This window comes from Gallinula chloropus (assembly GCF_964237585.1).
Source record: "Gallinula chloropus genome assembly, chromosome: Z".
NCBI lineage: Eukaryota > Metazoa > Chordata > Aves > Gruiformes > Rallidae > Gallinula > Gallinula chloropus.
In genome coordinates, this window is record NC_140089.1 from 19633712 (window position 1) to 19661126 (window position 27415).

At 46.4% G+C, this 27415-nt stretch overlaps 1 protein-coding gene across 1 annotated transcript; it reads right to left on the reverse strand.

Annotated features, from left to right (window-relative positions):
* Positions 1–9836: 9836 nt before the first annotated feature.
* MARVELD2 (MARVEL domain containing 2) lies at positions 9837–17487 on the reverse strand (the record flags this gene model as incomplete). Its single annotated transcript, XM_084278920.1, has 6 exons — positions 15593–17487; positions 14030–14062; positions 12776–12912; positions 11764–11935; positions 11293–11343; positions 9837–9953 (listed from the first exon to the last, which is right to left on the reverse strand). Exons 1-6 carry the CDS (start codon positions 16691–16693, stop codon positions 9837–9839), a joined length of 1611 nt encoding a protein of 536 aa, XP_084135046.1. The 5' UTR covers positions 16694–17487.
* Positions 17488–27415: the final 9928 nt, after the last annotated feature.

Below are 27415 nucleotides of genomic sequence, written 5' to 3' on the forward strand. Positions count from 1 at the left end.
ACGTGCACTTGCATCCTGGGTTGCATCTAAAGAGGTGTGACCAGCAGATCAAGAGAGGTGATTCTCCCTCTCTACTCTGCTCTGGTGAGACTCCACCTGGGATACTGCATCCAGTTCTGGAGACCTCAGCACTTGTTGGAGCACTCCAGAGGAGGCCACAAAGATGATGAGAGGGCTGGAGCACCTCTCCTACAAAGACAGGCTGAGAGAGTTGGGCTTGTTCTGCCTGGAGAAGATAAGGCCCCAGGGAGACCTTGTAGTGGTCTTTCAGTCCCTGAAGGAGACCTACAAGAAAGCTGGGGAAGGACTGTTTATAAGGGCATGTAGTCATAGGGGCAATATTTTAAATTAGACAACAGGAAGAAGCTGTTCTTTGTGAAGGAGGTGAGACACTGGCACAGGTTGCCCAGAGAGATGGTGGAGGCCTCATCCCTGGAGACATTCAAGGTCAGGTTTGATGGGGCTCTGAGTAACCTGATCTAGTTAAAGGTGCCCCTGCTTCCTGCAGGGGGGTTGAACTAGATGAACTTTAAAGGTCCCTTCCAACCTAACATGTTCTGCGATTCTGTGAAGTATTGATTAATGTAGTAGAATGATGCCTGGAGAAAGCTTTAGCCAGTTTTTCTGCAGAGCAGTGATAGCTTCACTGGATACAGTGGAAATGTGCCAAAACTGGGTTTGACCTCTTGAATTACAGGAAAGAGGCTGAGCATCCGTTTCAAAGGGTTCTTGCCCTGCATCCAAGTAAGACAATAAAGAAGAAAACACTGCTTCTTTATCCTCCAGCCTGTTGCATTTATCAGGAACAATTTATAAATACAGAGAAAACAGGGGAGAATTTAATTAGCTTTCAATTAAACCATAACTGGGAAAAATCCAAGGTGTTTTTAAAGAAAGTGGTGAAGACTACTGAGGTGGAAAAAGGGGAAATTTTTAAGACATCAAGGTTAAGACATCAAGATTTGCTTCTAGGAACAGAAATAAAGATTTTCATGATTAAGCTCCAGCTAAGCACAAAAGCACCTAAAGGTTGAGATAAGGACTGTTACTGACACAGCACAGGGAGAGGGGAACACCACCACCAGGACGATACACACAGGGTGATAAGACAAAGCATTTCACCCACCCAATGCCCTACTGTTGCAGAATGGCTTGAGAAGCAAGGCCATGAGCCTATGGAGCAGGTGTCCAAGCAGTCGCCTGTGTAGTTCAGTAAGACTGGGCCCCACGCCCCCTTGGTGAGAACAGAAGGGTCAAGGATCGGTCAGTGTATTTTTGTGTGTCATACAGCATGGCCACAAGATGTGGGAGCAGGAGGTGTGATAAGGATTCAGTGTTCCTGGGGCTGAGAAAGAGACATGATTCCCAGGCTGCAAGATGGGTGGAGTATTGTAAATGTCACTTTTAGTTAAGAGCCAATTGGGATACGACAAGTATAACACGTGGTAGGAATAGTATAAAAGGAAGTGTGTGCCTGCAATAAAGTTGAAGCTTGCTTTATTGACCATATTGGCCGGCTGCATCCTTCCCTCTTGTCATGACAGGCGTTGCAGCACCCTACCACACTCAGACTGTCCTGGAGCCGCTTCTGGACCTGCATCTCCCTGAGCAGCCCCTTTTATGGGGAGCATGATGTCATGAGGTGTGGAAAACAGCCTTGGCCAGCTCAGCTCACCCATGCTGGCTCCTTGAGGAAGTTAACTCTGTCCTGGGTGGAACAAGGACATTATTCACCTCTTTTTCCATACCATCTACATAATGCCTGGATCCTACATTTTCAGTTAATTACTACCACTTTCCCCACATTTGAGATACACATACAGGTGTCGTTCCTGTAGTCCATGGGCCATCCCTCTAAACTGCCAAGTGAGTTCATTTAGCCCATGACCTCAGGTTCAATTTGCATTAGCAGGGTCTCAGGGCAGGAGTGGTGGTGTGTGATGTTGAGTGGATGAATGTGGTGTCTGGAACCTGCAGCTGGCAGGCCTGACATGGACCTTGCTTGCAGCCTGTGTGTCAATCTCAAGGGAGATGCTGGGCACTGGCTGCTGAAGTCAGTCCCAGGCTCATCATCACAGAACTTTGCTCAGTTTCATCAAAGTCGGTCCTTCATCAATTTGTGCAGTTAGTAACATAATACCATTGATACATTAGACAGGAATTAACATTATACAGTTTAATTTATTGTCTCTCCTCACCCAAAATTACATCCCCTTGAGTTACACACTGGACTTCCTCATCCTTTGCACCACCCACCAAGTGCACCCAGGCACCTGAGCAAAAGTACAAATGGGTTTGCCTTTGCCTGAAGCAGGAACAACCCAGACTGTCTTTCCCAACAGGTTTTTCATGCCCTCTGCAGGGACTTTATCCCCTCTACTGTCCGTGGGAGTTTGGATTGGGCAGGGCCAGCTCTGGTGGTAGGTCCCCTGAAGTTAACTAGCCAGGCGGCTTTGGCTAAATGCATATCCCAGTTTTTTAGGGTTCCACCACCCATTGCTTTTAGTGTAGGTTTTAACAGCCCATTGTACCTCTTGATTTTCCCAGAGGCTTGGGCACAGTAGGGTATATATTATACCCACTTGATGCCGTGTTCTTTGGGCCAGGTGTCTAAGAGTGTGTTCTGGAAATGAGTCCCATTGTCCAGCTCACTTCTTTCTGGAGTGCCCTGCTGCCAGGGGACTTGCTTCTCAAGACCCAGGATGGTGATGCAGGTGGTGGCATGGGAGACAGGATAAGTTTCTAGGCAGCTGGTGGTTGCTTCACAGCCGTGTGAGCACATACCGCTTGCCTTGGCGTGTCTGTGGCAAGGCCTGTATGCCAGGCCTCTCCATATTTGTCTTTCAGCCATTGTCCTCCATACCACAGAGGCTTTCACCGCTTGGCTTGCTTGATCAAGGCAGATGTTTCATATTCATGGATGACCCGTGGGATAATGTCTGTGGTCAAATCCACCCCTTGATCACGAGCTCATCTATATGTGACATCTCTTCCTTGATGGCCTGAGGTGTCATGGGCCCAGTGAGCTATAAATAATGTGCCCTTACGTTGCCAATTGAGGTCTATTTGAGCCACTTCAATCTTAGCAGCCTGATCAATGTGCTGGTTGTTTTGATGTTCTTCAGTGGCTCAGCTCTTGGGTATGTGAGCGTCTACATGATGAACTTTTACAGTTAGGTCCTCTAAGTGGGCAGAAATACCTTGCCACAGTGGAGCAGCCCAGATGGGTTTGCCTCTGCGCTGCCAGTTGCTCTGTTTCCATTGCTGCACCCACCCCCACAGAGCATTGGCCACAATCCAGGAGTCAGTATTGAGGTCCAAGCTGAGCCACCTTTCTTGTTTGGCAATGTTTAAAGCCAGCTGGATGGCTTTTACCTCTGCAAACTGGCTGGATTCACCTTCTTTGGCAGCTTGTGCAACTTGTGTGGGACTCCACACAGGCGCCTTCCACCTCCCATGTTTTCCCACAGTGCAGCAGGGCATGTTTTTCTCATTTTCTGGCAGGTCATTATATAGTGGAGCCTCTTCCGCACGTGTCACCTCCTCCTCTAGTGATATTCCAGAGTCTTTGCCTTCTGGCCAGTCTGCGCTCACTTCCAGGATTCCTGGGTGATTGGGGACAAGTTGTAGTTTGATCTACTCCTAATAGATCACAGGTCACTCTTTCTTAAAAAGGAAAAAAGTCCAGTTTCTAAAATCTTGAAATGGAAAAGTGGCTGCAAGCTGAAAATTTTCACAGAAGAAGAGAGAAATGAGACTTCTTTCAGAACAGGGATTTTTTTATTGTGAAGGCCAAAAATTTCAATACTGGTCAGGAACACAGGATATATGATCATTTTGTAGATTACAATAGTGTAAATGCTTCAAATCCCACTACAATTTTGAGATTAAAAAACTAGAGATTGGATAATTTATTCTACAAGTTCAAATAAATTACTTTTTTCATTGCCATGGGCATTCTTAGTTGATATGTTGTCATGTAAGCTAGTGCACCCTACTATGCAATACAAACTCTGTTAATGTTTGTTAGGCACTGCTTTGTCTGCACTACAAAAATATGGAGATGAGTAAAGAGTATGCAGATGTTGCCAAGGTTATCTTGAGTAAGGCTATCCAGCTGTTTTTCAAGACCAAAAAAAAAGGTCTTTTTATTGATATATTCAAGTCCAGTTTGAAAATCATTATATTCCTGAAAACTGTACATCTCTTGCCCATTTCCATTTATTGATCTGAGGAGCCATGTGGGGCATTTTCTAAGAGGAAACCTGATGGATAAAAGGATAAACCACTCAGTGTTCCTGGGACAGGCTGAGGTAGAAAGTGGATGCTGTATGCCCACTGATACAGGGCTTTATTACTTGGTAAGTTTCAAACAAATGTTTACTGCCTTCTGCAAAAACCCAGTTGCACCAGTAAGACCACATAGCAGTCTGCTTACAGGTCCATGCAGCAGTGTAGATTCACAGAGTTGAGATGTATGAGACCCAGGTGATAATCATCTCATAACTTTAGTCTGTCTGGAATATACCTTCTGTACTTGAGGGATATCGAGACAACTTTCCCATGTCATTCTTATTGCAACTAATTCTCAGTCCATTTTCTCCTAATTTCTGCCTTGTGTTTGGCTTCAACTTCCAGCCATTCATTCTTACATTGTTATTTCATCCTTCAAGTTGCCCAAGAGATAAAAATATTTGGCTGATTTTTTTTCTTTGGTACATTTTCTTTTCTTTTCTTTACACAGAGCACTGCTGGTAAGTCCCTTTTCAGTCCTCCACAGATAGGTTAGAGCAAACCCAGCTTACCAATTGTATGCCCTGGATGTGCCTGATTAGCTGCATTGAGGTGTTGAGGTCTGCAAGAAATCCAGGACCAAGCAAGTAACTTACTATGATGGTCACAATGTGTTGTCCTGCTTGACTTCCTAAACTGTGAAGGTAAATGAGTTCTCCTGGTGCTCCATGCTCAGCATACCCTACTGCAATGCACTGCACTAATCCTGTTTGAATGCCAAAAGGCTGGCAGAACTGTTCCCACCCATCTTCTCTCTCCAGCTTTTGGAAAATCCACTCAGCAACCTCTGTGGCACCTTGTTGGGAAACACAGAGCAATCTACACACAGCTGTCTCCACTTGGTTTATTTCCTCATGCCAGCCACACACATGGTCTCCACCCTCCCCAACCCACTTGTTGGAAACACTGCAGGAAAGGAGAAGTGGGATGGTTCTGCAGAAGCTATACAGGCACTATCCAAGGGCCAGGAGCCAGTTCCTCAGACACTGAAACTCAGGACCACTGACAGAGGCTTCCTGGAGCTGTGTCTCAGCATCCTACAGGAGGAAAGCCTGTCAAGGAGACCAATGGGAGGGAGACCTTATTACTCTCTACCTAAAAGGTGGTTGTAGTAAGGTGGGGGTTGGTCTCTCCTCCTTGGTAGCTAGTAACAGGACAAGGGGAAATGGTCTGAAGTTACCATCAGGGGAAGTTTAGGTTGGATATCAGGAAAAAATTTCTTTACTGAAGGGGTTGTGAGATATTGGAACAGGCTGCCCAGGGAGGTGGTTGAGTCACCATCCCTGGAGATGCTTAAAAGAAGAATAGATGTTGTACTCGGTGACATGGTCTAGTGGACCTAGTAGGGCTGAGTAGATGGTTGGACTCAATCTTGGTCATTTCCAACTAAACCATTATATGAGTCTATGGGTGCAGAGCATGCTCCTTTAAAAAAAAAAAAAAAAAAACAAACATCAGTCTGCTTCTTTTTGGCACTTTATAATCAAGAGTTGATCCTTAAACTTTGATTGGTCTTTTCCTGGAACTGATGCAATGCCCAGAACTCCCATTGAGAAAAGAATAAGAAACCTGGGTGTGCAGCAAGATATTGTGAGGATATGGACAAGCACTCCTCTTGCAAAGAAAAGTGTAACATGTATACAGCATAGTAACTATAAAACACCTGGTCCTGCTCCTTTATAAGACACAGAGGTTTCCTCTGAAAAGAGTAGAAACCTGAACCTGAGAGGGAAAATATTGAGACACCTTCCAGGTATGCGAGACTGAATGCTTTCACATGAAGCCAATGCTTCAAGTTCTCTCAGGGTTCCCATGGAGTCTTGTGTTATTTATTTTGCCCACTAAAACTCTTGGAATTCAGTGGCTAATAAAATTGGAATGTAAACTTTATAAATATGAAAGTGGGTTTGTAGCGATCAGGATTGCAGTGTGAATTATAAGGGCTCAAAACCCAGAAGATATTTAACTGCCAGATTTAAATGCATTGCCAGTACTGAAGAGCAGAGGGTAGTATTACCATCAGTGTTCTAAACTATGAACAGCTTTCGTGATGTCTTGCCTTTAAATTACGACAAAATTTGAAAACTTTAAAGAAAAACTAAACCGCTAAAAAATTTGAAATCACCATAACCAGCCCACCTTTTCCTAAAAATTGCAGACTCATTGGGAAGGGACCTCAAAGCCCATCTCATGCCAAACCCCTGCCATGGGCAGGGACACCCACCCCTAGCCCAGGCTGCCCAGAGCCCCATCCAGCCTGGCCTCACACACTGTCAGGGAGGGGGCAGCCACACCTTCTCTGGGCAGCCTGTGCCAGGGACTCACCACCCTCACAGGGAAGAATTTCTTCCTAATATCTCTGATAACTCTCCCCTCCTTCAGCTTACTATCAGTGATAGTGTCTCATCACTACACTCCCCAATGAACAGCCCCTGCCCAGCTTTCCTGTAGTCCCTTCGGGCACTGGAAAGCTGCTGTAACATCTCCCCGAAGCCTCCTCCAGGCTGAACAAGCCCACCTTGCTCAGCCTGCCGTTATAGCAGAGGTGCTCCAGCCCTCTCATTATCTTCATGGCCTTCCTCTGGAATTGCTCCAACAGCTCCATGTCTGTCTTGTCCTGGGTACCACAGGGCCAGATGCAGTACTTCAGGTGGGGTCTCAGAAGAGCGGAGAGAGGAAGAGAATCACCTCCCTCAAGCTGCTGGTCACATTGTTTTTGATGTGGCCAGGGTATGGGTGGCCTTCTGGGCTGGGAACACACGTGGCAGGCTCATGTAAAGCTTTTTAAAAATGTTTATTTTTTACATAAAACAGTAACTTGTAAGCTCAAAGCCAGCTGGACGGCCACATTCATATCCAGTAATGAGATTTCTGCAAATATGAGAGCATCCCCTGTATCTCACCAGATGTTCGTTTATATTACACTCCTTGAAGGGTTCATTACTACAGCCCTTGCAGCCTCCCTGCTTGTTACACCCTTCCCTGACATCTATGCATTCTCCACTTCTGCATTTCAATTTGTCATGTCTGGAGCACTGAAAAACATTGCTACAATTTGCTTCATCAGTACCATCCAGGCTCTCATGCCATTGGACTGCCTATCTCCATTGATGCAGTTCCCATCTTCATGTCTGATCTGGTCCAGTCTGCAGGTCCAAGAAGGGCAGTTGACTTCATCACTCCTCGTAGTCAGAATCTCCATCACAGCACCACTTTTTGTGGATACATTCACCTGAGCCACACTGTGCCTTACTGGCAGAGCACTTCATGGGAGGTGCAGATCGGTGGCCACATGGCTCTAGAGATCCATCTGAGTGGTCAGAGCAGTCATCCATCATACCTTCAGCTGATGGTGATGCACGTGGAGCTCCTGTAGTGGAACTCACCAACTCCACAGGTAGGAGATGCACACACTAACTTTTCAGTGTTCTTTGCCACTGCAGACAAAGCATTTGGAAATGCACTGCCCACTGCTGCACATGAACTCTACAAGTAACCTTGCCACAGTTCCCTAATCTTCTCCCTTGTCACAGCCCTTTTCACCATCACGTTTCCAGGACACTGTGATACACTGGGTTGATACTGATTTAATTTACCCAGCATGCTCCCACATGACACAGTTCAGCACACATCAGACCCATCCTCACAGTCTGGATCCCCATCACACCACCTTATGTTGGGCATACGCTGACCACTGATGCACACAAAATCAGCTTCAGCATGCACCTTCACACAAGCATTGTCGTTGCTGCCCTCTGAACAGTCTCCATTGTCACCACACTTGTAGAGTGAATGGTCCATTACCACATGGGAACTGGGGCTCCTCACGTTCTGCTCGTGCACCATTGGTGGCAGAGCACAAGCAGCTGAGGGCCAGCAGCAGGCACAGCACCCAGCAGCACAGGACTGCTCAGGGCACCGCACAGCTCCCTGCTCCAGCGCTGGCGCCTCTGTGCTGTCAGTGCGACCGCATCACCGCGCCAGGAACGGGGAGAGGCAGGGAGGGTGAGTGGGCAGGCGCTGCGGTCAGAGAGGTGAGGAGAAGTGGGAGATACAGACATGCCTTCATGAAACACACAATGCCTGGAGTGGTGGGGGTTTTCTTCAAATTAAAATGTATTTCGGAACAGACAAATTGCAGTTGTAGAAAACTGTACAGAGAAACGACCAATGCTTCCAACAATTTGTTAAGTAAAAAAGTACACAAGGATGTGAAAAAAGGATACAAAGAGAAAATTTACTGGCTTGTCAAAGTATTTGCATATACAAATCCCCAAGAAAAAATATAAAAATGTATATTGAATTTATGCAGTTATGCTCTGGAGAGCATGTCTATTAACACATTTTACCTGACCTTATGAAAGATAGTAATAATTTGGACTTTGCAAGAGAATTAATTTTGCTGTACTTACTCTGTAAATGCCAAGTTCACAAACAGCTGCTGCCTAGACAAAAATTCCTGTTACTTGCTGGTTTAAGAATAAAGTGGTTTGCCTTTAAATCCACAGAGTCCCACAAAGACGACCCAGAAAAGGTATGCAGAGCATACTGGCCTATAGCAACACTAAAGGAACACTAACATGAATCTCATCCCCTCTATTTCGTTAAGGCCAAGTATAAATTTGTTGCATTACCTTTAAAAGGGGGAATAATAATCCCCCAAAACCAAACAAAAAAAAAACCCTCAACAGAACCTGGCTTCCTTCCTACTATGCCATGGTTGCTTAAGTAGGAAGATACTTTGCCTGTCTTGTAGGGTGTATTTCCAGATAATTTCTGACATACAGCAAAGCATTTGGAAATAAAACACAAGAAGTCTTACTAAACTAATTTCCGACTTATCTAAATTATTTGATAGGCTTAAGCACTTCACAAAACCCCAGCCAGAAAAAGCAGCTCAACTCTTTCTAAAGTTATCATTAAGATGTCACCTCTAAATAAAATCTGAAATTGTTAACATTGTTTCTCTGCAAACTTTTGACATGATATAGGAAGTTCGGCACCAACATGCAGAAGAACTTTTTCACAGTGAAGGTGACAGAGCCCTGAAATAGGCTGCCAAGGGAGGTGGTGGAGTCTCCATCTCTGGAGATATTCAAGACCTGTCTGGACACCTACTGGTGTGATCTGTCCTAGGGAACCAGCTTTGGCAGGGGGGTTGGACCTGATGACCTCTTGAGGTCCCTTCCAACCCCTACGATTCTGTGATTCTCTGATTTAGAACTGCTTTCTCTGGTGGGCCTTGTAAGTTTGCAAATACAGTGTTTTCAACTCAAGTATTCACATTTAAGACACCAGGCTGTGTACTGTCTAATAAAAGAAAACGTTAGCACAGGTTTTCTAAACTTATCTGAGAACTTCATTACATTGATTTAAAGTTGGATCTGCATAGAAAACCTACTGGTAATGTACAACAGCTAAATAAATGTCAAAGCAATTAAGTAATCCCCATAGTTGTACTGTTCTGAGAGTAAATAAATAGTTTAAAAATATGCATATTGATTTAAAAAATAGAAAACAGTATCCAGAAATTGAAGGCATAGCTAAGTTTCTACATTCCAATTCATAATTTTATCATAGTCCTGAATCCGTTGTTTTATGTGAGAAAGCTTATTCTTCAGGTATTCACAACGCTCCTTTTTCTCCAGAAATGCAGGATCCTATAAAAAAAACAAACACACAAACCTTTACATAAATATATTACACATTTCAGACTCTGCCAAGAATAAGCAGTAACATAATTAATAACAGATTAAGGATAGTATATTAGTATCATTTGGATGGTCTCCACATGAAATCACATTGCTTTCCCTGGCCATAATTCCTTATTTCCTGCTGCCCTTTCTTTCATGGAAGGCTGGAAAAAGATGGTCAGCTTTCATATGCCACAGTTATTTAGAAAACAGAGTAGTTTTTAAACAGAAATCTACAAATATAGATTACATCCTACTACATTATTTAGATTTTATAGGCATGTTGTACTATGTCTAATAAACCCATCCTTCCCACAGAAGCAATGAAGTTTAAGAAAATTTTAATTCCATGGGGAATTGTTGCAGAATGGCTTGAGAAGCAAGGCCATGAGCCCATGGAGCAGGTGTCCAAGCAGTCGCCTGTGTAGTTCAGTAAGACTGGGCCCCACCCCGTCTTGGTGAGAACAGAAGGGTCAAGGATCGGTCAGTGTATTTTTGTGTGTCATACAGCATGGCCACAAGATGTGGGAGCAGGAGGTGTGATAAGGATTCAGTGTTCCTGGGGCTGAGAAAGAGACATGATTCCCAGGCTACAAGATGGGTGGAGTATTGTAAATGTAACCTTTAGTTAAGAGCCAACTGGGATACGACAGGTATAACACGTGGTAGGAATAGTATAAAAGGAAGTGTGTGCTTGCAATAAAGTTGAAGCTTGCTTTATTGACCATACTGTTTGGCTGCATCCTTCCCTCTCGTCACAGCAGGGAGGGGGGAAAAGAAGCTATTTGTAATTTGTGATGTATTATGCAGGTACCACAGGTACACATTTACTGCCTGCATTTAAAAAAAGTGAAACCTGTTGGATTAGACTCTCAAAAATAAATTCTGTTCTATGCCACAAAGAAAATACAAAATTTCTTTTCAAAGGCAAGATTCTGTTTTCTGCTTATCTGTTGTATCAGTCAGTGAAAATAAATAAACTGAATCCCAAAAAATAACCAGTCTTCTAGATGCAGAATGCTAGCAGATGAGGCGTACTCTCTGAAGATAAAAATGCTTAACTGTTGGGTTTGGTTCTCTTCTCCCACATCTGGCTAAGAGAATCATTCTCAGAACAGATTGCTGGCATGAGTGGAGTGGGTTGTGTCCTTATTTCCCAAAGACAAAATACACAAAGCTCTGTAGTAGCTCCAGGTACCCTAAGGCAGCGAATTGTACCTGGTGTCACTGGTGTTGGCCATTTACACTCTCTTTGTTATTTCCTATTCTTTAGATTCATTAGCAACATAAAGCTGAAAACACTCACATTTTTCTTCTTCTTGTATTCTTGCAGAACTTTTGATATCCTTTCCTGTTCCTAATGAGAGAGAGAGACCACATGTTTTAAACACTTAAGACTGTGCTCTGTATGGTCAGGTGAACACCACAAAATACTTGTCAGGAGGAAAATTCTCATTTGAATAATCCATCCTAGTTGCAACATTTCAGTTGTAAATCCTGTACTTGAGAAATAATGAAAGCACATTAAATGTAATTCACTCTAGCTTGAAAGCTACTAGCATGGAAAAAAAGATCCCTAAACCACCATAATGGAAAAGCTTGTATACAGCTTAATTACAACCTGGCACCCTTGATTGATTGCCAAACAAGAAATAACCTATTTGGGGAAACTTTCTCCCATTGCAAGCATTGCCTAAGGCACAGTGGCTTGTAAAGACACTCAGAAACTGAGTAAATACCACACTAAATACCTTAAGGCCCTTTCACAGGTACTTACATATATGCTCTCAGGATGGTGGGGAAGCTGTCTCATCAGTGCATCCAGCTCGTCAAATTTTTTTAACACAGCGTGAACCTCCCCAGACAGTTCTTTATACTCAGCAAACTGGTCGTTGAACACGGCTTTGTACCGGTCCCGCATCTCGTTTGTTTGGATCGCTGGGTATTTCCTGAAAAAGGAAAGAAGAAGAGTTTTCAAGGACACTTTTAGAGGTAGGCCTTCAACCCAGGGGCCCTTCACCTTGGCAGCATATTTCTGTATTGTCTGCTCTTCTCATAACCTGCTGAAATCTGCATGCATGGTAAGCTCTGAAATCACAGAATCTCAAAGTGGTTGAGGTTGGAAGGGACCTTCGGAGATCATCCGAAGGGACCAACAAGCTGTTGGACCTTTGGAGACCATCTGGTCCAACACCTCGTTCAAGCAGGGCCACCTAGACCAGGTTGCCCACAACTGTGTCCAGGAGTCTCCAAGGATGGAGACTCCACAATCTCTCTGGGCAGCCTGTGCTCGCCTTCACAGTGAAGATGATTCTCTTAACATTCCGGTGGAGCCTCCTGTGTTTCAGTTTGTGCAAACAGTACAAAAATTAATTTATGCTCTCATACCTCAGGATGGTAAGTCCTACACTTTAAAACAAGCATATCTTAGATTTGGCACTTAGAAAGTACCAAAGTAGGCAAATTTCAAGGGCCAAAAAGAGAAACGATTTCCTTTTTTTTTTTCCTAAATTGTGTGATGATCTTCTGTCCCTCTGGCAGTTACTGTAGTTGCTAGATTGCCATTCTGCTCTAACATTTGAGGATTAGGAGGGGTTCTTTTTACATTTAAAATTTTTTATTTATAGCACTGGTTCTATGCCATTCATATCCGTCCCTATGCTCTCTATATCTGACATTAATAAAGACACTTAAGTTTCCAGGGAGTATGCATGGCATGAAATCACAAGTGTATATATGAAAAATGCTGAGTGAAGCATTCTCTTTTAAGTTTGTTCAAAGCCACTTACGCTAAGTAGTCTGGCATCACTATAGGTTTAGGAATGTGGCCTGCAGGTATATGTCCATTAAGTAGTTCTGGTTTTCTTTCCACGGGTTTAAGCTGCCTGTAAGCGACCTCTTCTCTTGGTCTCTCATCAGTTTCATACTGTTTTCAAAGAAAAAAGAAGTCAGTTTTACTTCAAATGCAATGTATACAAAACACAAAATACTCAAGTCATGTGATGACAGAGGTACAAGCATGGAGCAGCAGTAGAGGAAAATCATAGATATTTCTTACAACTCTTACTGCAATTAGAAAATTAGTAAAGAGTAATGTTTCTCACACAGCACCTATCTTCAGTTTATCCTAACAGCCGTACCAGTATATATAAATACCCAAGTATTTCTTCTTGGGTGTTGGAAAGACTTATCTTGGATGTCTTAAACAAGTAATTTAATCAAGTTTCCTTGGATATCCATCTAACCTGTGAATTAACAGGATACGCTTGGTTCCCTGCACTTCCCTTTTCCCCTTGTTTCTTACTGCATAATTTATCCCCTGATCCAGGAATGAAAGCCTGTGTGAAGTCTTGTTGTAATACATAGAAAAGGATCCAGTACCGAACCAACAGAAAAAACAGTGGTAGGAAATTCACAGTATCTAACAGGAGACATTTAAGACTGAAGTAAATAAACAGTAAGTTCTCTGGTAATCATCATCAGCAGCTGTTAAGATCCTATACAACCTTAGTAGTGAATGCAACCACATCTCTGTGCAGCAGAAGCAATAAAATTGCTGATACTTCTCAACCAGCAAGGAGGTCTTTGGTGCAGTCTCAGAGACATGGGAACAAGCTCAACTCACCAACCACTGTGCTTCCACTGACTGTCCTCCAAAGCATACAGCCAGCCAGGAGGAAAGACCCTCTGAAAACCTACAACCCATCAGAGGACCCGCTGTTCTAGCTATGTCTGCTGAGCTCTGTGATAAATGCTACTGAACTTGTTGCTTCATGAAAGAGGGCAGGAGGACATACAGAAGTAGTCAGCAGTAATTTGCTAATTACAATAAATTTTATAACTTAGCCTAATTAGTAGTAACTTGTTTACAAGCTTCTTACAAATCTTCTAATTAGGAGAACGGTGTCTGGACTATGTTAAAGAATTAAACAATCTCTTCCAAACCGAGTAAGTATGTAAATAGGTTGACCAAAATAGTCACAGGAAAAAGAACAACCATTTGGAAACATCAGTAAACAGAAAACAAAATTCCTGTTACCTACCTTCTTTTCTGGGAAAGATGACTGTGTTTTCATCTATCAAAAAATGGAAAGCACTAAGTTTTATTTTCAGGAAGAAAACAGTATGCAAAACCACAGACTCATCTCAACTTTTTCAAAATCATGCAGTGCTAAGAACTGCACTTATATTTAGGTATAAATAAATTTAGCATAAGGAATATTTTCAGATAATTTGATTGAAAGACTGTTTAACAACACGGGAAGAAAAACAACCACTCAGAACAATGACAGGATCTCCCAGAGCCTATACAGCTGTAAGGAACAGCTTGCAGGAAATACCCCATCCACTTCCCGGTCTCCTTTATTATGTCACATTCCAACCTGTATTAACTCACAGACACTCTGCAGCCTAACTCGCTGCCCAAAGAACACACCACCACCCATGCTAACAATTGAATAAACAGCTCTTTCAGCCAGCACTTTCCAGGGCCTAATCTGCATTATGGAAGTTTTCCCTTTAAAAATATTAACTAACTAGAATAAAATAACATTGATAGTAACAGGGAAGTGACTGAATGCCTTCTGTCTAATTCCTGAAATCACCTACCTCACTCTTGGAAAGTGTATTAAAAAATTGGTTCAGAAACTTTGATAAAAGAAGCTGCTACTTTTCAAAAGGGAAGTCTCAGTTTCATGCAGAATGGTGAAATGGAAGAAAGTTTTAAAGGAAAAGGCGGCCAATCAGACAGAGCTCACAAAGCAGAGGAAATGCAACTTTAAATTTGCTCTCTCCTACTAAAAATTACTTAAATACTGTCCTCTCCTTAGAATAAGCTTATGTGGGCTTCACATACATGAATTCTTATGACACGTTTAATTTATAAAAAGTAATAAATTTTAAATTTTTTGCTGTGCTTGCATGTTAAATTGTTTCACACAGTTCAGCTGAGAGTAGGAAGTATCTACTATTACAACTTATAGTCAGGTGAGTACTGAATGCTTCTAGTTAGGGCAAGGTCAGCAGCAAAGCTTGATGTGAAAATGATCAGGTTGATTAAAATCTCGCCAACTCTGTTACCACTATTGTTTTCCAATACCTATTGTAAGGAAAATGGAAACGACGTAAAGAAGTAGATTGTAGTTCTGTTTGCAAAGCTCTTACGGGCATTCCCACCAGCACTTAATGTGCTGAAAGCGCAGTCTTCAAATAAATGCTAGGTGGCTTTAAGCCTAACCCCGGCTGAACAGCTGAACATGCACATCGTGCATTTCTTCCTTTGTTTGGAAAACACACGCCAGGAAGCAGCTCATCAGCTGACGCAGGAAGGGAGCTGAATGTTACAAAGAGAACATACCCAGCTCCTCAACGAAGTGAATTTAAAAAGCCTAATAATTAAAAAAAAAAAAAAAAGAAAAATCCAAGAATTTGGATCAGACGTCTTTAAACCCTCTTTTATTAGGCAATCTTAAATACCGTTAAGACCGGTGAAAGTTCACCCTTAAAAGTCACGGACGTGCTGCTGCTAAACCACCTGACGGGACTCCATCATCTTACAGCTGCTGCCCACCACACCACACCACGCACCGCGACCAGTAAAGACTTACCTCCCGTTCCATCAGCTCCCTGTGCCTCCTAGCCGCTTCATGCCTCCACAGCTTCAGAGAAACCACCGCACTAACGAGATACATGATCACCGTGACAAACAGGAAGATGATAGCTGCGGTCTGACCTCCCTCTACGCGGCAAAAGGACGCGTTTATCGGCGTCTTAAACAGCTGGTAATAGCAGAGCCCACCTCGGTTGGTGTCGTTCACGTACACTATGGCAGCTGACATGTACAGAAGGAACATGGCCACGTTAATCCCGAACTCCGTCAGAGGCCACCAGCTGGAGTCAAGGAGGATAGTCCGGTAGTACATGGACATGCCCAGCACCAGCAGCACTATGGTGACCACCCATGCCATTCCCGCCACCACCAGGACGAAAGGCGTCTTGGGCCCGCTGTAGGAGTAGCCTCCGTAAGCGCTGCCGGCCCCATAGCCATAGGGCTGCGAGTACCCAAACATGTTGTACCACTCGTTATCCTTGTGCACGTAGGCCGTGACGCAGGCAAAGACGGCGGCGCCCAGCAGCAGCTCCACGACGCCCAGGATCCTGAGCAGGCCGGCCCAGGACTTCATGTAGGCGTAGCGCTGGTTGTAAGCCTCCACCCGCTCGCTGTACGTCTGGCCGGAGGCAGCGCGGTGCTCCAGCGACCCGAAGGGGTCCCCGGAAAGCATGGCTTCGGCCTCCTTCCGCGAGTCGTAGCTCCCGCCCGAGCCTCCGTAGGGATCCTTGTACGAGCCGGGCACCGACTTGGGCTGCAGAGGCGGCGAGCACTCGACACCGTCCGAGACGTACCTGATGTCGGAGGCCGTGCCGTCCCAGCTGGAGTCGTTGTTGCGTTTCCCTCTGAAGAAGTTCTTCCACGAGTCCGGGATGAACCGCCGGACCGGCTTCAGCTCGGCCGGCCCGCTCGGGCCGGGGCTGTCGTCGCCGGGGTAGGCGCCGGGGCCGAAGGGGGGCTGCAAGGGAAGCGGGGGCGGCGGCAAGGGAGCGGCGGCCACCGGCTCCGTGTCCCGGGGGAGCGGGGAGTCCGGGCCGGCCCCACGGGGCAGGACGGACCTGCCGGGCCGCCCGCCCTCCGAGCCGGCGCTCCTCGACATGGCTGGCGCTGGGCCCGGCGTCAGGCGCTCCCCGGCCCCGCTCGGCCGCCTCTCATTCACCCGACGGGAGGAAGCCGCCGCCGAGTCCCAAGGGCGGCCGGCGTCGGTGCGGAAGGACGGGGGCGATCCCCGCCGCGAGGCGCGTCGGTAACCCGGCCTGGGAAGCACCCTACACCCCGTTCCGCGTCCGACTCCCCAGCACCGGGCGGCCCTCGGCACCTGCACCGCCCCGCCCAGGCGGCCTCACCTGCGGCGCCCGCGCTGCCCTCGCCCGGGGAGGCGGGAGCTTCCGGCCGGCAAGCCCCGGCGGAGAGCGGCGGGCGTTGCGGAGCCGGCGCGGCGGGAGCGGTCGCTTTCCCGCCCGCCGCTCCGGGGCGCGGCCGGCGGCGAGGAGCGCCGGGGCCCCGCGGTATCGATGAGCGCGGTGAGTCATGAGTCCCAGGGAAACTCTGAACTTCCGAGCGGTTGCTGGGACAAACGAAAATCCCTTTGCCCGGTCGGTTTCGGAAGGCGGGCTGGCGGTGTCCCCGGCGCGGCGGCAGGTCGCAGGGAGGACCGGCACGCCGCACCGGCGTCGCTCCTCGGTTCCTCCCGATATATCGCACAGGTGTTTTCAGAAGCCGAGCCTGTAGCAATCAGGCATACAACGTGTATCCAATGTACATTTTTAAACGGTTTGGGGTTTTGGAAGGTATAAAATCCAGTAAAACCTTCAAACCCGTGAAATGTAGACTCCAGACCATGCTGTAGGAATGTGAAGCAAATAGAAATGTGTTAATACATAAAAAAGTGATGCTACCTATGCCCTGCCTCTTTCCAATTCTATTTGTCTTAATTTATTGTTACCTCTTTTTATAAAAACGGATCGCTCCTGTGGCCCAGAACAGGCAGGGAATGGCTTGTGGTGGATTCAGTATTCAGCTCAGGTCTGATCCTGCAAACTGAAGGGGAAGCTGTGAGGAGACTTCACCTTGCCTTCCACCCCACCCACCTAGCGAAAGGAGTGCTTTTGTACAGACTATTCCCTCTTTAGTGAAGATTTTTGTATCATATTAAACCATCCTGGTGAGTTAGTGTTTGATATTTTGTTATATTCTGTCACTGTTTTATTCCTCTATTTTTAATTCATGGTCCTTCACGATGGCCGGAGCTGCAGCAGGCAGAGGCTGGCAGCAGAGCGGTGCGTTTCCACTGCACTAGAAGAGGAAATCCATCCCAGTCATTCTGCTTCTCTGCACCTCTGAAGCCAGAGTGTTCACATCAGTAGGGCCCCTCTTGTAACTGGCAAAGAATTCTGGCTTGCCACAGTTTCTATCAGTAGACTTTGACCTGTATAATTTTCATACCAACAGTGAGTTACTGTGCTAGAAATGCTTCCTGCTCTCTTGGCACAGAACCTGCAGTATAAAGGGATGCCCACATGCCACACAAGTTTCTGCCCTTCACTGATGCCCAACTTTTATGCTAGTAATAAACCTCTATTCACCACCATTAATTCTAGTCTTAGACATTCTTGTACCAGCAGTATTACATTTTGTGTCTCTCCACAGCTTCCAATTTTAGGTATTTGTACCCAGAACTCAACACTGTATAACTTGCCTGAGAACCCACAGAGTATGTTAATCGTTGCTCAAATAAAGCTTGAAAACATACAGACCCAACTTACTAATGCTGATACAAAACGTTTACCGGTATTTAAACGTATGCTGCAGCCAATATGAATGGCATAAGGAACTCTACAATTGATTTGTAAAGTTACAAAAAAACTTTTGCTGGGACTATGGAGATTGCAAATAAACACACCCGTTCGGGATACCTTCCATTCTTCCCGACTGACAACCAAAGTGGGGTTTAATGCGCCTGCTGGGGAGCAGGGTACTTCTCGGGTAATGTACCCTTGATCTTAACTGATAGCTCATTGTTAAACTCTGGCGGCGGTAGTACGGTGATAAATACAAAGTAATGTCAGATGTCCTGACTAATACTCTCTTTGGCTAAGAAAAGGAAAAGTTAGTCTCATTTCACTTAACTGTGATCACGATCCTTTATCAGAAAAGACCATCACAATTAAATCTCTTTGTTGATTTCAGAGATACCAAGGTTATAGAAATGTAACTGAGGCTCTACTGATACAAATGATCCTTCTGTTTCAGAAGAATCAGTCACAGAACAGCATGTCATGTTGTGTCACCCCATCAGCACTATACAGCCTGTAAGTAGAGGATTTGTCTCACAACTGAGCAAAATGACTACTTTTTCAGTGTTCTGGCACCTAAGACAGAGGCACTTGAGTTGCTGTGGTTTTATAAAAAACTTAATCTTAAACAAATGTATACCCTGTGTTCTGACAGGCATAAAATACCAGTGCTGCCATCTCATTTCCAAAGTGCTTGTTAAAATATTGTTGCAGTTACACATATATACAACTACTTCAAAGGAAGGGAGACCAGCTGAATAAACTGGGTAACCAGTCCATGGATCCTGATGGGATGCACCTGCAAGTGTTGAGGGAGCTGGGAGAAGTCATTGCTAAGCCACTCTCCACCATCTTTGAAAGGTCCTGGAGAACCAGCAAGGTGCCTGAAGATTGGAGGAAAGCCAGTGTCACTCCAGCCTTCCAAAAGGGCAAGAAGGATGGATGACCTAGGAACCTACAGGCCAGTCAGCCTCATCTCCATCTGTGGAAAGATGTTGGAGCAGGTCCTTCTGGGGGTCATCTCAAAATGTGGAGGAAAAGAAGGTTATCAGAAATCATCACGGATTCACCGAGGGGAATTCATGTCTGACTAACTTGATAGTCTTCTACAAGAGCAGGGGATGTTGTCTACTTTGACTTCAGCAAGGCTTTTGACACCATCTCCCACAGCATCCTCATAGGCAAGCTCAGGAAATGTGGGTTAGGTGGATGGACAGTGGGGTAAACTGAAAATTGGCTGAAAGAGCCCAGAGGGTTGTGATCAGTGGCAGAGTCTAGTTGGAGGTCTGTAACAAGTGTTCCTCAGGGGTCAGTCCTGGGTCCAGCCCTGTTCAATACACTCATCAAGGGACGAGGGGACAGAGTGCACCCTCAGCAAGTTCACTGATGATACAAAACTGGGAGGAGTGGCTGACACGCTGGAAGCCTGTGCCACCATCTAGTGAGTTCTGGACAGGCTGGAGAGCTGGGCAGAGAGTAATCTCATGGAATTCAGCAAGTGTAGGGTCCTGCACCTAGAGAGGAATAACCTCAGGCACCAGTACAGGTTAGAGGCTGACCTGCTGGGAAGCAGCTCTGTGGAAAAAGACCTGGAAGTGCTGGTGCACAGCAGGTTAGCCATGAGCCAGCAATGTGCCCTCATGGCTAAGAAAACCAGTGGCATATTGGGGTGTATCAAGAAAAGTGTGGTCAGCAGGTTGAGAGAGGTTCTCCTCCCCCTCTATTCTGCCCTGGTGAGGCTTCATGTGGAATACTGTGTGCAGTTCTGGGCTCCCTGGTTCAAGAAGGACAGTGAGATACTGGAGAGGATACAAAAAAGGGCTATAAAGATGATTAGGGGACTAAAACATCTCTCTTATGCAGAGAGGCTGAGGGACAACTTCGGCTAGACAGCTGTCATGCAGAGAAGGACCTGGGGGTATTGGCTGACTGCAGGCTGAATATGAGCCAGCAGTGTGCCCAGGTGTCCAGGAAAGCCAATGGCATCCTGGCTTGTATCAAAAATAGTGCAGCCAGCAGGTCTAGGGAGGTGACTGTGCCCTTGTACCATAGCATATGTACAGATTGCCTCCACAGGATACTAAATCCCTACTGTCTGTCGACAGTTTATTATGTAGAGTTATTACTACATAGCCTGCAAAATTAATTATTCCACCTTAGTTAAGACTTAAACCCTTTTATTAGAAGTAATTAACACTAGCACAGAGTGACACAGCTGCCTGGAGAGTGTTCTTTGGATTACATACCATACACTGTCATCACCTGCTACTGGATTGCTTCATGCTACACGATTTTTTTTTCATGCACTGCAAACTTGGATTTTGTTTACTTTATTTAGGAAAGGCTTTTTAAAGACTTTCAGGTCTGCTGATGTTACTTTAAAAGGATCCATAAGCATTGAATATCTAGTTAATGTAGTCTGGTGATTTCCAAAAGGCTTCTTGCTAAATCCCCTAATGGCCTTCAAAAGAAACCTTACACCTTAAAAGAATACTTAAGCCTAAAAGAACAATTTAATAGTACAATCTGATAAATAATTAACAGATAGGAGACGGGGGAGGGGAGCGTGAGTTAACTATTAACTCCTGCACTGAAGGAAAGTTGCCAGTATAGTTCTGCAGAGATCAGTGCTAGGGCCTGGGCTATTCCTAAATGTAACCCTGTGGAAAAAGGGGTTAAGAGTGTAACCAGCAACTAGGTTAAATTAGTCAGGCAAGTAAGGATGTGTGCTGGCAGAAGAAGTGTGCAATGACTTTATGGGACTGAATGACATGGCAATAACATGACAACATTCAGTGTACAGAGATACCTGAAATTCATGCAGTAAAAAAAGGGAAGAAGAATTCAAAATACTGGCACATGAGGACTCTGACTTATGTATTTAGAAAGCATCACATATGACTCTCTTACAGAAGACAGATACTTGCTTAATTCTTTCAGTTAAGTAAGTTTTAGAGTTTCCCAGGGTCAAATACTTGGCTTGTCCTGATCTTCCCAAGGTAGATATTACCACATCCAATACTTCATCAGGAGTATCTCCTACTTCTGTAGGGTTCTTCTCAGTCAATAGGTGTATCTGAGCTCTCCACGCTGAAGCAGTCTGTTCCTGAAGGTCTACACTCGCTGAAAGAGACCTGTGCTGGGGCAGTTTGTGATGAACTGCAGCCTGTGGGAACGACTCACATTGGAGAAGTTTGTGAAAGACTGTCTCCTGTGGGAGACAGGTGCAGGGGAAGAGTGTGAGGAATGCCCCCCTGCCTGGCTAAGATGGAAACAACTCATGAGGAACTGACAGAACCCCCATTCCCCGTTTCCTCCTTTGATACATGCAAGGGAGGAAGGGAGAGGAATCATGAATAAGGTTGAACCCGGAAGAAGGGAGAGGTGGGAGGAGGTGTTTTATGTTTTGGTTTTACTTCTCATTGTCCTACTCTGGTTTCTCTGTGTGTGTGTGTGATAAATTAGATGTTGGGGCATTTTTATTCTGTGTTGAGTCTGTTTTGCCCGTGACGCTGATTGCGGAATGATCTCTCCCTGTCCTTATCTCCACTCCTAAGCCTCTCAATATACATTTTCTCCCCTGTCCAGTTGAAAAGGGGAGTGATAGAGCGACTTTGGTGTGTGTCTGGCCTGCAGCCAGGGTCAAACCACCACACCACCTGACGGCATTGAGAGACCAATGCAGTCTTTGACCAACAGGGCAGTGTGCCCTGGAGTCATCGGTCCAGTTCTTGTCAGGTAGAGTGCTGTCCCATCTCGGTTGACAGAAAACTGTTGTCCCAGCAGTGGGATTATTACCTGGTGTGCCTGACACCAACAAACCTGCAGAGCAGCAGTATTTGATTTATTCCAAGTCTGCAGAGATGGTGCTAGGTGATAATTTCAGAAAGGTAGCACCACAGTACACAGAATCTACAAGGTATTTATTTTCTTACAGGATTAAAAAAACCCACGTAAATTTGTGCTAACTGGTTAGTAATTACTGCATCATCACCTATTGGTTAAGCATATTCAAATTATCATGTATGGTCCTTGAAGGTGGGTGGGTGTCTTTTGCATGGTCCTTGAGTTGGGTTTGTAGGCACAAACTCCCCTGTCACCTTTACTTTTCCCCTAGTTACTGCTGTTTTTTATTGACTTCAGACCTCTTTGGCAGTACCCCAGCTATGGGGCCTTCTAGGGCAGGATGGTTCCTCTTTATCAGTCTTTCTTCTTAAAGGTACTTTTTAGCAAAGCATGCACTTTATCAATTCTTAGGCTCATCTTCAAAGGTCTACTTGTTAGCAAAGCAAGGTATTTAACCCTAAATTAAACAGTGTCTAAGCACTAATCCAAACACATTTGGGTTTATAAATATATAATCTATTATATGGGTTTATAAATATAAAATCCATTTTATAGGTATCAGTTCCTGGAGTTGTTTTAAACTGCCCTGGTGTTGGTTGGGATAGAGCTAGCTATCTTTCTGGTAGCTGGTGTGGAGCTGTGTTTGTGAGTTAGGATGAGAATCATGCTGATAACACACAGAAGTTTTAGCTGCTGCCAAGCAGTCAAGTCAACTTCTCAGCTTTGCAGACTGCCCTGCCAATGAGAAGGCAGGGGGCACCCAAGAAGCTGGGAGAGGACACACACAAACTAGCCAGAGGGCTATTCCATACCATAGAATGTCATATTCTATTTATAATAGGGTGGGCTGAGAAGTGTGTCAGCCGGGGGCCTGGCACATCAGCTGGCAGGCCTGGCATAGCAGTTGGGGGTCTGGGGTTCTTGCACAGCAGCAGCCCATGAGAAGCTGTTTGGCAGCCCAGCCCCTTGCCTAGTCGCGGTGCTGTGGTGCTTCCTGCGAGCAGCCCACAGAGAGGTGGTTGTCACTGAAGAGGAACCCACATTTTCTGTTACTCTGTTCCTCGACAGCGCCCTTCTCTCCCCATCCCTTGCAGTGCTACAGAGTTAGTTGGCCCTTTAGGAGAAGACTGCATGCTACAGCGACCCTGACCTTGCCACTGTCCCTACCAGTAGGCTGCGTGCTGTTCGCCTCAGTGGTGCAAGTTAGGACCAGCACTCTCTGCAGGCACATGCATCCATGAGAATGGAGCCACACAGGTGCAGAGGGATGTGCTTGAAGGCACACAGTGTCTCTGAACAAGGGAAATGCAAGAATGTCCTTGCCCGTGTGCTTTAGAAATGATGCAGTGCTGCATGGCATTTTGGCAGTCTTTGCCTTAAAAGCCTGGCTGAAGCCCCAGTGCCTTTTGGAATTTGCTAAGCCAGATAAATCACTCATCAGATCCTCTGAGCCTGACAGGGAATGCATCCTCTGCAGCTGCAGCAGGATTTTGTGCAGGAGGGACATGTCCCATGGCCACAATCCCCAGCATGCTGGTGCCACCACAGTGGGGTGTCAGAGGCACCAGGAGAAGGGAGAGAAGGCAGCAACCAGGGGCTGTGTCAGGAAAAAATAATAGAATTTATTTCCTTTTTCTTCAGTTGATGGAAGGTGAAGCCCTACTATTGCCACTGGCAGCCACTAGTGTATACTAGTGCCACCAGTGAGAGTCCTGTGGGCTGGGGTCCCTCCTCTTCCAAGGGTGGGTGGGACCCCGGGGAAGCATTCCCTGTCCTGGCCAGGAACGGAGAGCCTGTGGCTGCAGTCCAGGGCTGAGGCACCTTCTGCCACCCACCTCCCCCAGATGCTCCTGGGGCTGATCCTGCTCTGCAGGGGTGGGCACAGAGTAGGGGCAGCTGGGACTCCCATGGAGTGCAGCCCCTAATTGCTGGATTTGTCCCCCCCTTTGGAGCTGGCCAAGCTGCTGGAGGAGGCTATGTGCGGGGTGGGAATCCCCTGCTGGGAGCTGCTGGGGCTGACTGAAGGGTTGTTCTCCTCCTCCTCCTCCTCTGTGGCTGCATGGGATTGCAGCAACCTCCGGGCCTCCTGACTGCACTGGCACACAATGGTGTTGATGAGGCCATGGACGAGAGGTGCTGCATGTTCCTCCAGCACAGCCTGCAGCATCTGGACCATGACCTCCCCATGCAGACCGCAGACGTGTGTGCAGGATGCTCCTCTCTGCACTCCTTGCCAGCCACCACCACACCCCATATATTGCCTTCAGCTCCTGGTGCAGCCAGGGCAGCATGGGACTGTGGAGATGCTGCCATCTTTAGAAGACTCCTGTCCAGACCTTGAGCAGGAGGCCACCATAGCCTATGGCCCTGCAGCCCCCTTGCTGTCTGGTGCACTATTGCATTGATGATGCCATGTCCCAGCAGTGCTCTATTCTCCTCAAGATCTGCATTCCCTTTCTTGTCCATCCCATAGCAGCACAGGCTGTGCAGGACCAGCGTTTCTGCTCTCACTGCCAGCCAGCACTCTTCCTCTCACATTGCCTCTAGCTCCTGTGCAACCAGGGCAGTACAGGGTAGAGGAGATGCTGCTGTCTCTGCAAAAGTGCTGTCCCAACCTCAGGGAGGAGTCACCCGCTATTAGAAAAGAAGAAGCAATATGCTTTGTTCAGTGACAGGTCCTGTCTCACTGTGGGACAACAGAGGAGTTAGAAGGCTGCCATATGGAGTCATATAGGATGAGGCACAGAAGCAGCTGAAGGAGAAGGTGAATCAAGCCAGTTTACAGAGGTGACAGCCATTCATCTGCCTCTATACATTGCTGAATGAGAGAAGTGGCTGATGCTCTACCTCTGTACTGACTCGTGGGTGGTGGCACATGCCCTGAGGGGCCATTACAGCAATGGAAGCAGAGTAACTGGGAGCATCACAGAGATGCCTGTGTACCCCAGAGTCGGTACTAAAGAACATCAGAACAAACAGGAGGTGGATCAGGCTGCTAAGATTGAAGTGGCTTAGGTAGATACTGACTGGCAACATAGAGGTGAATTTTTGATAGCTTAATGGGCCCATGATCCCAATGTCTCAGGCCATCAGGGAAGAGATGAAACATATAGGTAGGCCTGTGGTTGAGGGGTGAACTTAACCATGGCAATATCGCACGGGTCAGCTATGAATATGAAATATGTGCTGCGATGATTAGACAAGACAACAGTTTTTCAGCCTATTTGGCTGAAATATACATACAGGGAGGCCTGGCAGATTGATTATATTACATTCCCACAAACCCACCAGCGCAAGTGCCCGGTGCTTACAGTGGTGGAAGGAACCACTAGATGGTGGGAAACATACCCCATGTTCCTTGGCACCACCATGAACACAATCCTGGGCCTTGAGAAGAAAGTCTTATGGCAACATGGCACCCCAGGAAGAACTGACAAGGGGACTCATTTCTGAAACACCCTGTCATGTTTTAGCGCCAGCCTGCAGCTGAGCGCCACACAATTGCTCGCTGGGTGATGGGCACAAGGACATCTTTCTGTAGGGCTGTGTGCATTGCTTGCCCAGTAGAGCCCTTACCTTGCTGCTCTCTAGTGGTAGGGAAATAAAAACTCAGCTCTCTGCAATTTGTTTAGCACCAGCTGTTTCATCTGTGTGTTTACCAAGACAGGTTTCCATACTGAGAGCAGAGCTAAAATGAAAAGAACATCCTCAAACTTCATGAAAGCCTTCCACTGTTTTCATCCCATTCCAAAACAACATTGAGAATGGACATATAATGGAAAAAGAGGCACACAAGCAAAATTTTGGTCAAACCTGCCAAACCTGGAGCAAACCTGTCCTGCCATTGAGCTGCAGTCATCCCCCATGTGCTGATGTGGGCCACTGGCCACCCGAGCAAGGGAGGTCCCTCTGTTGATCTTCCCACTGTACTATCAAAGCTACTTCGCCTGCCATTTGCAAGGAGCTGTAAATCACTCCAGCCAGGGTCACAGCAGGGTATTGTCTGCTGCCTTGGGGACACAAATCTACTGGAGAATGTCCAGAGGAGGCCAATGAGGATGGTGAAGGGTCTGGAGGGGAGGCATACAAGGAGAGGCTGAAGTCCCTTGGTTTGTGCAGCCTGGAGAAGAGGAGGCTGAGGGGAGACCTCATTGCAGTCTGTGGCTTCCTGATGAGGAGGAACAAAGGGGCAGGTGCCAATCTCCTCTCTTTGGGGACCAGCGATACAACCCAAGGGAATGGCATGAAGCTGTGACAAGGGGAGGTTTAGGTTGGGTATTAGGAAGAAGCTCTTTACTGAGAGGGTGGTCAGTCATTGGAACAGGCTCCCCAGGGGAGGGGTCACAGCACCCAGCTTGACTGAGTTCAAGAAACATCTGGGCAGTGCACTCAGTCCCACGCTCTGACTTGACTGGCCCTGTGTGGAGCTGGGAGTTGGACTCAATGAGCCTGATCAGGAGATTCTATGGTTCTATGATTCTAACTGCTCAGTGGGCTGTGACATCACCGGACAAAGTCATCACATCCCCTGCTGCTTAAGTTGGAGTGATGGCAGAGACTGGTCCCCAACTGGCTTGTGCCTGGCCTCCCATCGAGCATGCCTGTGAGGTGCTGGGAGGTGCTTTGGGGGCTGCCATCAGCAGTTCTTATTGCCCATCCCAGAACTGTCCCCTGAGTTTACCCAGCCCTGCCTGGTTCAGGCAGCCAGGCATTGCAGGATGAGCTTGTAGCAGGGCAGGTGGGGGTGGGAGGGGGTGGGGGGTGGGGTTGGGGAGGGGTGGGGAGAAGGAATCGTGGTGAAAACAGCCTACAAAGCCTTTTGGGCCACTTTTTGAAGTGGAGACAACCACCCACTTGTGCTGGGACAGGCAGCTTGTGGGTGGGCTACTGTTGTCATGTAGGTGACAACAGCAACTAACAAGGTGTAAACAGGACAATGGCCACTCACTGAGCCCACACCCTTCCTTTAAAAGCAGGCTGGAGGGAGTGCAGTGGTGTAAGTTGATTAGCAACTAATTAGTGGCCAGGGCACTAAAAATAAATACATAACTAAATTACCAGCTCAGTCAAAGAACAATGGCCTCACCCCAGCGGAGGATCATGCTCCTGACAGGAACTGAAATGGATGTGGGAACCCAGGCTGAGCTCCCACAGATGGATGTGGCTGTGCAGGTCACAGG